Raw genomic sequence first — 13,011 nt, 5'->3', positions numbered from 1 at the left:
TCTACAGTGCTGCTGACAGACCCTGCTGCTGAGATTGGACCACTGTCTACAGACCCTGCTGCTGAGGTTGAACCACTGTCTACAGACCCTGCTGCTGAGGATGAACCACTGTCTACAGACCCTGCTGCTGAGGTTGAACCACTGTCTACAGACCCTGCTGCTGAGGATGAACCACTGTCTACAGACCCTGCTGCTGAGGTTGAACCACTGTCTACAGACCCTGCTGCTGAGGATGAACCACTGTCTACAGACCCTGCTGCTGAGGTTGAAGACCCTGCTGCTGAGGATGAACCACTGTCTACAGACCCTGCTGCTGAGGATGAACCACTGTACAGACCCTGCTAGGATGAACCACTGTCTACAGACCCTGCTGCTGAGGATGAACAGACCCCTGCTGCTGAGGATGAACCACTGTCTACAGACCCTGCTGCTGAGGATGAACCACTGTCTACAGACCCTGCTGCTGAGGATGAACCACTGTCTACAGACCCTGCTGCTGAGGATGAACCACTGTCTACAGACCCTGCTGCTGAGGATGAACCACTGTCTACAGACCCTGCTGCTGAGGTTGAACCACTGTCTACAGACCCTGCTGCTGAGGATGAACCACTGTCTACAGACCCTGCTGCTGAGGATGAACCACTGTCTACAGACCCTGCTGCTGAGGATGAACCACTGTCTACAGACCCTGCTGCTGAGGTTGAACCACTGTCTAAGACCCTGCTGCTGAGGATGAACCACTGTCTACAGACCCTGCTGCTGAGGATGAACCACTGTCTACAGACCCTGCTGCTGAGGATGAACCACTGTCTACAGACCCTGCTGCTGAGGATGAACCACTGTCTATAGACCCTGCTGCTGAGGATGAACCACTGTCTACAGACCCTGCTGCTGAGGATGAACCACTGTCTACCCCTGCTGCTGAGGATGAACCACTGTCTACAGACCCTGCTGCTGAGGATGAACCACTGTCTACAGACCCTGCTGCTGAGGATGAACCACTGTCTACAGACCCTGCTGCTGAGGATGAACCACTGTCTACAGACCCTGCTGCTGAGGATGAACCACTGTCTATCAGCCACACTGAACAGTTGTCAGTTTTTTTGATAAGAGACCCTGCTGCTGAGGATGAACCACTGTCTACAGACCCTGCTACTGAGGATGAACCACTGTCTACAGACCCTGCTGCTGAGGTTGAACCACTGTCTACAGACCCTGCCGACTGGCCTTCAGTTCTGATTGACAGAATTCAGACACAACTAGTTTGCAGAGGACCAAGTGAGGTAACACCTAACTTTGTTTTCCCAAGGAATGAGAGTGGTGGAAGACGTTGCCACCACCAGTATTTCAGGAAGACCTTGGTGAGTGGTGAAAAAAAAAATCCCTAGAAATTGGTTGATGTATTCTGAAAGAAACAACAGCCTCTTCTGCTGCAATCTCTTTTCTAAGAATAGAATATATTTAGCAAACTCAGGACTGACAGACTGGAAACATGCAAGTTCTTTGCTGATTTCACACGACAGCTGTCCAGAACACCAAAACTGCATGGAAACATGTAAAGAACTGGCAATGAGGATTAAAAAGGGGGTAACAATTGATAAGCATGAGATGGCACTTATGGAGGATGAGAAGATAAGATGGAGAGAGGTGTTGACACGTCTGACTGCTATTGTGCAGTCTCTGGCAGTTAGAAATCAGGCACTATGGGGACACACAGAAACACTGTACTCTCCATCAAATGGACATTTCCTCAAAGAGGTTGAACTGATGGCACAATTTGATCCAGTCATGAAAGAGCACTTTAACCGTGTCCAAAAAGGGACCTGGAGTCACACCACCAGCTACCTTGGCCACCAAATACAGAATGAACTCATTGATTTGTTGAGCGGCAAGGTCATTACAATAATGGTGAGTGACAACAAGCTGGCAAAATTCTTCTCTATCATTCTAGATTGCACCTCAGATGTCAGCCACACTGAACAGTTGTCAGTTGTGATTAGCATTGTGTCACTGAAGGAGGAGCCCCATATAAAGGAACATTTTATGGGGTTGAGGAGTCCAGGGCCAACATTTGCTTCAGCTGCTGATATTTATACCTGAAAGGGAGCTCTCAGAAATGTACCCAAATTTGTGGACTGCTCTCAGAATGTCTCTCTTCCAGTGACCGTAGCTGAAGCAGTGAGGAACTTTTCAAAGCTGAAGCTCATCAAATCCTACCTGAGGTCCACCATGACACAGGAACACCTTAGTGGCCTTGCTGTCATCAGTATTAACCATGCAATTGCTGTGCACATTTCTTATGATGATGTAATTGATGACTTTGCATCAAGGAAGGCAAGAAAGGTCAGGGTTTATGGCAGTTATGCAATTTAGTTTGTGTGTTTCTTGTTTGAAGTGCAATAGTGTAATAATCAGGTTCTTTCTTTCATAAGTGTTATTCTATGTGTATTTGTGTGATATAGGACTTGTGCGTTTTTTGTTAGCAATAGGATAAGAGTGAAATTATTTTATTCTCTTTTTTATTTGTATTTATATACTTCAATTTGTTTCTATTTTTCTTTGTTACTTTTTGAGTCTTATTTCCGTATATATATTTTAATATTTATATAGTTTTCAATGTTATGATTATCTGTGTTGTCCCAAATGTCTGAATAAAAAGGACAGTTAGTGCTGAATGGCTCTTTTGATTTATTTGTTGCACCCGGGGTGCGACACATCTCCTTCGCATAGAGTTGATCGGGCTGTTGATTGTGGCCTGTGGAATGTGTTCCCAATCCCCTTCAATGGTTGGATATTGGCGGGAACTGGAAAACGCTGTTGTACGCGCCAATCCAGCGCATCCCAAACATTGTCAATGAGTGACATGTCTAGTTAGTATGCAGGCCATGGAAGAACTGGGAAATGTTCAGCTTCCAGGAATCGTGTACAGACCCTTGCGACATGGGGCAGTGCATTACGATGCTAAAACATGAAGTGATGGAGGCAGATGAATGGCATAACGATGGGCTTGAGGATCTCATCACGGTATCACTGTGCATTCAAATTGCCATAGATAAAATACAATTGTGTTCGTTGTTTGAAGCTTATGCCTGCCCATACCATAACCCCACAGCCATCATTGGGCACGCTGTTCGCAAGGTTGACACCAGCAAACCGCTCGCCCACACGACGAGATTCATCCATGAAGAACACACTTCCCCAGCGTGTCAGTCGCCATTGAAGGGGAGCATTTTCCCACTGATGTTGGTTATGACACGGAACTTCAGTCAGGTCAAGATCCTGGTGGAAATTCCTGCAGTCAGCATGCCAATTGCACGCTCCCTCAAAACTTGAGACATCTTTGGCATTGTGTTGTGTGACAAAACTGCGCATTTTAGATTGGCCTTTTATTGTCCCCAGCACAAGGCGTACCTGTGTAATGATCATGCTGTTTAATCAGATTCTTGATATGCCACACCTGTCAGGTGGATGGATTATCTTGGAAAAGGAGAAATGCTCACTAACCAGGATGTAAACAAATTTGTGCACACCATTTGAGAGAAATCTTTGTTTGTGTGCATGAACAATTTCTGGGATCTTTTATTTCAGCTCATGAAACATGGGACCAAAACTTTACATGTTGCATTTATATTTTTGTTCAGTATAGTTGATGATCCCTGTGCTGAAGTGTAATTCTGATCCTGGCTGATATGTAGATCTGTATTTGATTGATACAATATTTAAACTGTGCCTAAATAAATGACATTAACAGAAATTATGAAATTAATTTCCATGATTATTATAATTTTGCTAAACTTTTCCAGGCCTGGAAAAAAAACATTTTAAAATTCCATTACTTTTACAGGAATTTCATGACTGTACGAACCCTTATAGATCATTTGTTCTACTACTTGTGAGGCACAGTTGAATGAGCATAATATATACAATACCAGTCAAACGTTTGGAGACACCTATCATTCCAGAGTTTTTCTTTTTTCTACATTGCAGAATAATAGTGAAGACATCAAAACTATGAAATAACACATGAAATCATGTAAGTAACCAAAAAAGTGATAAACAAGTCAAAAAATATTTTATATTTGAGATTCTTCAAAGTAGCCAGCCTTTGCCTTGATGATAGCTTTGCACAAGCTTGGCATTCTCTCAACTAGCTTCATGAGGTAGTCACGTGGAATGCATTTCAATTAACAGGCGTGCCTTGTTAAAAGTTAATTTGTGGTATTTATTTCCTTCTTAATGCCTGTGAGCCAATCAGTTGTGTTGCGACAAGGTAGGGGTGATATACAGAAGAGAAATGACAGTCCATGATTACTTTAAGACATGAAGGTCAGTCAATACAGAAAATGTCAAGAACTTATAAAGTTTCTTGAAGTGCAGTCGCAAAAACCATCAAGCTCTATGATGAAACTGGCTCTCATGAGGACCGCCACAGGAAAGGAAGACCCAGAGTTACCTCTGCTGCAAAGGACAGGGTCATTAGAGTTAACTGCACCTCATATTACTGCACCTCAGTTACTACATGATTCCATGTGTTATTTCATAGTTGAGGTCTTCACTATTATTATACAATATAGAAAATAGTTTAAAAAAATATATTTTAAAAAAAACGAATGAGAAGGTGTGTTCAAACGTATTTATAGACCAATACAATATAGACCAATACAAAGTGTATTTCGGCACAACACCTGCGGCCAAACTGTGCTGATCTCGACGTGGTCATCTAAAAATCCCCACCCCACCTGAAATCCCCGATCAAATTGTAGGCGATTTAATGGCAATGTTAGCTAGCTAACCTAATGCTACAAATTAAGATATCCTATGTGTGTTCCACTTTTTATACATTTCGATTAAGTATCTCGAAATGTTTAGTTAGTATTGAAGTTTATTTGGGGGGGCTTGGATATCAGCAAATCCATCTCCCCACTAGCCTATAACCTACTGTTCATTTGAATCATATCTTTATACTTAACGTTGCCTGTTTGTATCAGTTGCAAAAAACATTGGCAAACTTTGTATTTGTAGACAAATGTGTTTAAGTTATCGGCGGTCACGAAGAGAAATAAGGTAATTATATTTTTAGGCCGAAAGCGTCTAAGGATGCACTTAACGTAACCCTTTTCTACATGTGGCCTGTGCCAGGCGTTAGATTACGAGCGTTTTCACGTGCAATTGGTTTTGGGAAACAGCTCGGAGATGTAACGATGCTCCTACAAAGGTTCTAAGGATAAACTCGATCCTTTTGGGAAACCCTTTTACGATCCAAACACATAAAAGACACACCCTCTTCCCTCAAATTAACTTCTCATGGAGAGTTGACACTTGCAGAGCGAGTGAAGAATGAATGGACCGCCCTTGCACGGAAATGTGCCACAAGTTCATCCCACGGTTGTTTTCAGTCATCATGGAACCCACCTGGAGCTGTGGTGTGTGTGCTTTATATGCGCTAGTCATTTATGATTGGATTTCATATCTTGGCTAGAAGACGACGCATGCTAGCCATCCGACAATCAGGTAAATCGAACATTACTATGTACAAGTGTGATGTCAGGGAACGTTGTATCCGCTAGATAAAGTTTCAAAAAGCTAACCAAACACTTATGATACGTTTGTGCCATCATGTGCATTACTAGCACAATTTCTAAATTATTAACATTCGTTTTTACTTACACTTGTATTTTGACTTCTCCATGTTGTTATGGGTTTTAAGTTTTGGCTGACTTAGCAGATGTACAATCATCGCGAACAGGTGTGCGGTCCAAACACTTAAGACACACCCTATTCCCTCAGCCCTCAAATTAAGTAGACACTTCCGGATGATTGTGTTTTTAGCCACCCGTAGTTTGTTAGCGGAGGTACAATCGTAGCGAATAGAATTATGGGGAGTTTTAGGATCCAGTGTGAACATAATTGTATGCTCGCAAAGGCGACTAAAAACGAGGGCTGCGGGCTTACGTTGCAAACTTCCCATGATTGGCTAATCATTTTGACAACTCGCGATTCCCCCAATGGCATAAGGCGAGGGTAAATTGGAAACCAAAGAGTTCATCCACGGTTGCTTTGTTTCGTCCTCCGAAAAAACGTGTTCGTACAGTGACCTCTTCTGGTCAGAAATATATTGCAGTCATATATTTATTTATTTTTTAAATCAGACCATGTTTAATTCAGTCATCATGTAAACTATTTGGGCCATGAATTACATTTTGCCAACATTTTAAATGCATGGGTCAAATACTTTACATTATAACAGAATTTATTAAACATGTCAAATACAAATAATTTGCTTAAGTTTCCAAAATACGTGATACATTTTGTTGCTACAAAGTAAAAATGAATTGTGCACAAGTTTCAAAACATTATCGGCTCTTCCTCTCTGCCTGAAATTGTCGTAAATGCATTGCAAAGCCATAAACTGTCGTGCTACTGCCCCTGATTTTCGGTGTTTGAAACCCCCGTTCGGTCTTTTCGTACGGCACTAAAGCTGAAGAGGGTATGTTCCCCCTTGAGCCCAGCTACAAATGAAAAAAATATGATCTATTAATTATTTTTGAAGGTAATCATTGTGATTAATTGTTTCAGAAACATGCCGGCCAAAGGTCCTCTGCAATCGGTCCAGGTTTTCGGACGCAAAGTGAGTAAACTATCTGACTTTATTCCACGTGTGTTGAACCAAAGAACTAACGCTATCCGGCTAGGTGACGTTAGCTAGCTCAACCATGTTAGCCAGACAGGCCAGAAATGTGTATTTGTCCCCCAAAAAAGTATCCATTACATTTGGAAATATAAGTGACCGTCGATTTGACAACTTTATTGTTAAACGTCCACATGTGCCTTGATTGCAGCCAGTGGCATATTGATATGAATGGCTACAAATGTTGCGGCCTGCTAGCTACGTCAATCAATTAGCAAATGTTATGCCGGAAAGCATGTTGTCCAGCTACATCAACGCCAATTGTTTGGTGTAGTGAGGTGACGAATGTTAGTTCGCTGATTTATTATGCCACAATACTGCATTTGTTAACTAGAGTGCTTTTTTTGGGGGGGGGGTTACATAATTTAACTAATAATTGTACTGTTGCTAGCGAGTTGCCATGACTTGGTCCACTCATCCCTCATGATGTACCTCAGTGTTTGGTTAAGACATTGGCTGGCTAACTCGTGTTGATTAAAATAATAGTGTTGCTCAGCAATCACCTGAATAGCTTTTTTGTGTGGGGGGGGTGTAAACGTAGCAAAGAAATGTTTAACGTTATGGGCCGTCTGTTTAGCCACCCGTGCTTCCTAGAAAAGTGCACATGTAATTAGCTAAAACCAAGCAAATGGAAGTGAACATTACAGTATCTCTTTGCAGAAAACAGCCACAGCTGTTGCTCACTGCAAGAGGGGGAATGGCCTCATCAAGGTGAACGGCAGACCCCTCGAGATGATTGAGCCAGCCACTCTTCAGTACAAGGTGAGTCCTTAAAGACAGATTGCAATTTACTGTTGTCCAAAATCAGGGATTTGTTTTTTGTTGCTTTGAACAGGGGAGAGTAGTGCGTTACATTTGCTCTTCTGCTCATATCTTCCTTACAAATAAGGGCTTGATTTTTGATATTACCCTAATAAAGTGTAGAAATGTTTGTAAAGGTATGGTGTAGCTATTATTATGCTTTAGCTACTGTGGGCGTATGATATGAAGGGCGCGCCAACTGACTCTGACAGGTGAACTTGATGAGAGGAACACTGTCGGGCCTACCAGAGTTACACCTATAATTTAATAATTAAAAAATATATATATTCTTATTTGTAAATGAACAAATAAGCCTTTGCATCTATCTGTAGATGCAGTAGCCTTATTTCATGAAGAAATGCGTGCCAGTGTCGTAGCACGCCACCGGCATATCTATCTCTGGGATTAGTCCTATATGACGCCTAAGCCTATAGGCCTATGCGTGTAATGCCCTGATACATTTTAGTGCTCAAATCTGACAACTGAACTGTGAAAGTAACCTTAAAATGTTACCAAAAAATGGGGTGTAAAGTTTTGCATATGCTACACATTAAAGCACACGGAATTGGTGTTTTTGTCATTTGTAGGCCGTTTTCTCATTTGGCCAATATCCCTGGTTTATTGAAGGTGCTGGCCGTGCCAGGTCAGATCTGACTGCATTTGGATGTCCGGCAAATTAAAATCTTCCCTGGTCTGTTGTCCGGCTACACATTTTCCTAAAGTAAACTCTGAAATGGCATGAAATGGCATGTTGTTTTTATTACAACTTTAGAATATTCACTTAGGTTGGATGGAAACATAGCTAGTGCGCTAGTCCAGTGTCACTTTGATTATGCCTGCCCATCAATAAGCTGCCAAACAAGCATTGTACTTAACCCTCCCCCATACTCTTCTGGATGTTAAGCATTTTGTCCTCTAATTTTACCTTGGCTAAGCCTACAAAGTAGGGAGGGAAGTTTCTTCTATTTGCTGAGATTGGCAGTCTTTATTGGGGTGTTGAAAGTTAACTATGATATTGGCGTGCCCAACGTCTGTATGCTTTGTAGATTGGTTGTGGTGCATTGGCACAGAAACCTGTTGGTAGAAAATGTGTAGCGAAAAAAGTGCCTTTGGAAAGTATTCAGATCCCTTTGTTACGTTACAGACTTATTCTAAAAATTGTTGAATAGTTTTTTTTCCCTCAATCTACACACTACGGCATAATGACAAAGCAGAATCAGTTTGTTTTTAGAAATGGTTGCTAATTTATAAAATGGTCAATTACACAAACATTCAGTCATTTGTTGAAGCACCTTTGGCAGCATTGAGTTGGGTAAGTCCGGGCTCGATCTGGGCCACTAGAGGACATTCGGAGACTTGTCCCGAAGCCACTTCTGTGTTGTCTTGGCTGTGTGCTTAGGGTTGTTGTCCTGTTGGAAGGTAAACCTTCGCCCCAGTCTGAGGTCCTCAGCCGTCTTTGCCTCGAACCTGACTAGTCTGAGGTCCCTGCCTCTGAAAAACATCCCCACGGCATGATGCTACCACCACCATGCTTCGCCATAGGGATGGTGCCAGGTTTCCTCCAGATGTGAAGCTTGGCATTCAGGCCAAAGAGTTTAATCTTGGTTTCATCAGACCAGAGAATCTTTCTCGTGGTCTGAGTCTTCAGGTGCCCTTTTTGCAAACTCCCAAGCGGGCTGTCATGTGCCTTTCTGAAGTGGCTTCCTTCTTGCCACTCTACCATAAAGGCTTGATTGGTGGAGCGACACAGAAATGGTTGTCCTTCTGGATTGTTCTCTGTGGAGATCGGAGGAACTTTAGATCTGTCAGTGACTATTGGGTTCTTGGTCACCTCCCTAATCAAGGCCCTTCCCCTTCACTGCTCAGTTTGGCTGGGCGGCCAGCTCTAGAAAGTCTGGGTGGTTCCAAACATCTTCCATTTAATGATGGAGGCCACTGTGTTCTTTATCTTCAATGCTGAAGAAATTTGCTTTGTCATTGTGGGATCGTGTCTAGATTGCTGAGAGTTTTAATCTGTTTTAGAATAAGGCTGTAACAACAAAATGTGGAAAAGGTCAAGGGGTCTGAATACTTTCCGAGGGCAATGTATTTTATATAATTATAAATATGGCTTCAAAATGGTACATCTGATTACCCCTATCTGATTGTCTGTAGCTGGCTCTGATCGTAGTGTCATGAAACAGGCAGGGAGGGTGAGCTTGTTGGTGAACCCCAACTTCTGGCATCGGCTGTGCCACAAAAGCATGGTTAAGTGGTAGTTAATATCCACGTTTATAAACAGGGTTGCTATTTTTTATTTGTTGTGAACATTGAGTTAATTCTGAGGGGGTTCCATTTATTTGACTACAAGTGGAGGGTCATGTGAGGAAACATTTTGTTGAGGAGGGTTGTGCATTTTGACACCTTGGGTTGGACCAGCCCCCCTCTGGTAAATTCCAATCTGTCCCCTGTGAAACAGTCGCTAACTATTTCATGCATGTGCAACGTGGCTTCTTAAAGAGCTGCTGTTGGTTTACTAAGCCCAAGTTCAACATGGGTCTTCATTCAGCTAAATGTCTGGTTGTGTCCAGACATTTAGCTGAATGTGTGTCTGCAGGATGTATAGACATTGTGTGCGTCCTTGACAAATTTCCTCTCTGTTGTAGCTGCTGGAGCCAGTGCTGCTGCTGGGCAAGGAGCGTTTTGCTGGAGTTGACATCCGAGTCCGAGTGAAGGGTGGTGGACATGTCGCGCAGATCTACGGTGACTTGTTTTTACAGCTGGAAGCTGCTCTACTTCTGTTTTAGACAGATCATCTCAGTAGAAACTGATGTCTTGATTTGAAATAACTGTACTTGACTGAATATGGCTGTTTGTCTTACGCTGTGCCGTCTTCTCCTTGCAGCTATCCGTCAGTCCATCTCCAAAGCCCTGGTCGCATACTACCAGAAATGTAAGTGTCAATAATTTTACTGTAAAATCAAATGTAGTGTCTTGTTTTCAATGGAATATTGCCTCTGCTGATAAAACGAGTGTTACTTTGGACACATTTTTGCAGGAAGCAATATTGCTATGTTGGGTTTCTCTTTTTTGGATGATGGCGGGTGCATGATTGCTGTGTTTCCATTTGGTCAAAAAAAATGGTTCGCAATAACTAATCTGACCTGTTTCTTTCTCTCCAGATGTGGATGAGGCCTCCAAGAAGGAGATCAAGGACATCTTGATCCAGTACGACAGGACCCTGCTGGTTGCCGACCCTCGTCGCTGCGAGTCCAAGAAGTTCGGTGGACCAGGAGCCCGTGCTCGCTACCAGAAGTCTTACCGTTAACCTCTGTGCATTTTCATGTAATAAAGTTGAGGAAGAAAATATTTGTCATGTTTCTTTAAACTTGCTTGATGAAAAATTTAATTAATGACCATCAAGCAAAGTGAACATATACTGAACACAAATATAAACGCAACATGTAAAGTGTTGGTCCCATGTTTCATGAGCTTAAATAAGATCCTAGAAATGTTCTGTGCACAAATTTGTTTACATTCCTGTTAGTGAGCATTTCTCCTTTGCCAAGATAATCCATCCACTTGACAGGTGTATCAACAAACTGATTAAACAGCAATCAAAAACCCAGCCTAAAACCCCAAACAGCAAGCAATGCAGGTGTAGAAGCACGGTGGCTAGGAAAAACTCCATAGAACGGCCAGAACCTAGAGAGGAACCAGGCTGTGAGGGGTGGCCAGCCCTGTTCTGGCTGTGCCGGAATGATCATTACACAGGTGCAACTTGTGCTGGGGACGAAAGGACACTATATAATGCACAGTTTTGTCACCAGACAATGCTACAGATGTCTCAAGTTTTGAGGGAGCGTGCAATTGGCATGCTGACTGCAGGAATGTCCACCAGGACTATTGCTAGATAATTGAATGTTAATTTATCTACCATAAGCTGCCTCCAATGTCGTTTTAGAGTTTGGCACTATGTCCAACTGGCCTCAACCACAGAACACTTCCTGCTTCTTCACCTGCGGGATCGTCTTGACCAGCCACCTGAACAGCTGATAAAACAGGTATTTCTGACTAATAAAGCCCTTTTGTGGGTGGGACTATGTGCGCCCTGCCTCGTCATGTGATATCCATAGATTAGGGCCTAATGAATTTATTTTAATTGACTGATTTACTTATATGAACTGTAACTCAGTAAAATCGTTGGAATTGTTGCATGTTGTGTTTATATTTCTGTTCAGTGTACTTTTATTGTAGGCTCCCGAGTGGCACAGCGGTCTAAGTCACTGTATCTCAGTGTTAGAGGCATCACTACAGACCCTGGTTTGATTCCAGGCTGAATCATAACCGGCCGTAATTGGGAGTCCCATAGGGCGGCGTACAATTGGCCCAGCGTCGTCCGGGGTAGGCCGTCATTGTAAATAGGAATTTGTTCTTAACTGACTTGCCAAGTTAAGTACATTTATTTTGAATGGACTAGGTTGTCTTGTCCTTTGTTCAGTGCTCAGTCTGTTATTCATTCTAGGACTAGGTGGAGGATAGAAGAAAAACGTCCTACCTCCAGTAATATTAATGTCCTCTCTCCTGTTTGCAACATGTTTCTAGATTTGATACTATTTCTCTTGTGGAATGGATTGGACAGATTCAGATTTCTTGATACCTAACCTAAATTTCTCGGATTTTAACTGCTCACTTTTCACCAGCAGAGAGTGCTGTGTGACAAAGTACGAATCCAATGGTGCAAACGCGTTTACAGCTCAAATCCGAGGCAAAGCTTTGCCTGTTCCACACAGCACAAGGTTCTTCTGGTCATTAAACGCAATTTCTCTGATCTATTCACTCACAACTTCATTTCCTCAGCATGAGGCCCTCGTGAGGAAACTGTCAGCTATCCATAAGGAGTTTTGGTGATGGAAAAATGTATCAATCAATAGATCTGAGTATTGCTGCTCCTAAAAGTCAGCTAAATTTGATACAATCTCTACTATGGTCAACAGATAGACAGACATGGGTTGACCATGGAGTTCTCTGTCTGGTGATGAACAAAGACCACAAACATTGTGCCTGTGCAGATAAAAAATACTCACTTTTGGAAGGAGCAGCGTACTGCATGTGTGATTGTTTGATTCCTGTGCCCAGGGTGTCATTGGGGCCTTCTGGTTTTGTTCATTAACACATTTGCAGGAGAAGCTGTAACATCTGTGGCTGGTTGACCTTGAAGCACAACAGAGCAAAAGGTCTCGTTTTTCCTCATCACATATACCGACGGTGTAGGCCTACCTCTCTGTTTTCAGTCCCTGGTTATTATACATCCTGTGCAGTCTTTTTACTGAATTGTAAATGATGTTTGTTCTGCTGCTGCCTCTATCTAAAGTGTGTACCAACCAGTGCAGATGCTCAGGTGAGCAGTGTTGAGCTGAGCCCCAGATGTGCTGTCTCTGTCTAAGCAATGAGCAGGCCTATTTACTGCACTCTAACAATCAACCCAGCAGGGAGGCCCACTGCCACTGTTTACTCTCTGCTCCTGGATCCCTGGCCCTAAC

The 13,011-nt window shown here is 42.7% G+C and overlaps 1 protein-coding gene across 1 annotated transcript; it reads left to right on the top strand.

Moving 5' to 3' along the window:
• The first annotated feature begins 6,426 nt into the window (after positions 1-6,426).
• On the top strand, positions 6,427-10,835 carry LOC135515803 (small ribosomal subunit protein uS9). The gene is made up of 6 exons (XM_064939542.1): positions 6,427-6,487; positions 6,577-6,628; positions 7,349-7,450; positions 10,135-10,231; positions 10,374-10,421; positions 10,651-10,835. Exons 2-6 carry the CDS (start codon positions 6,581-6,583, stop codon positions 10,794-10,796), a joined length of 441 nt encoding a protein of 146 aa, XP_064795614.1. The 5' UTR covers positions 6,427-6,487; positions 6,577-6,580; the 3' UTR covers positions 10,797-10,835.
• The last annotated feature ends 2,176 nt before the right edge of the window (positions 10,836-13,011 follow it).

The sequence above is a fragment of the Oncorhynchus masou genome, chromosome 27, assembly GCF_036934945.1.
Source record: "Oncorhynchus masou masou isolate Uvic2021 chromosome 27, UVic_Omas_1.1, whole genome shotgun sequence".
Taxonomy (NCBI): domain Eukaryota; kingdom Metazoa; phylum Chordata; class Actinopteri; order Salmoniformes; family Salmonidae; genus Oncorhynchus; species Oncorhynchus masou.
This window is presented reverse-complemented; position numbering and strand designations above follow the sequence as displayed.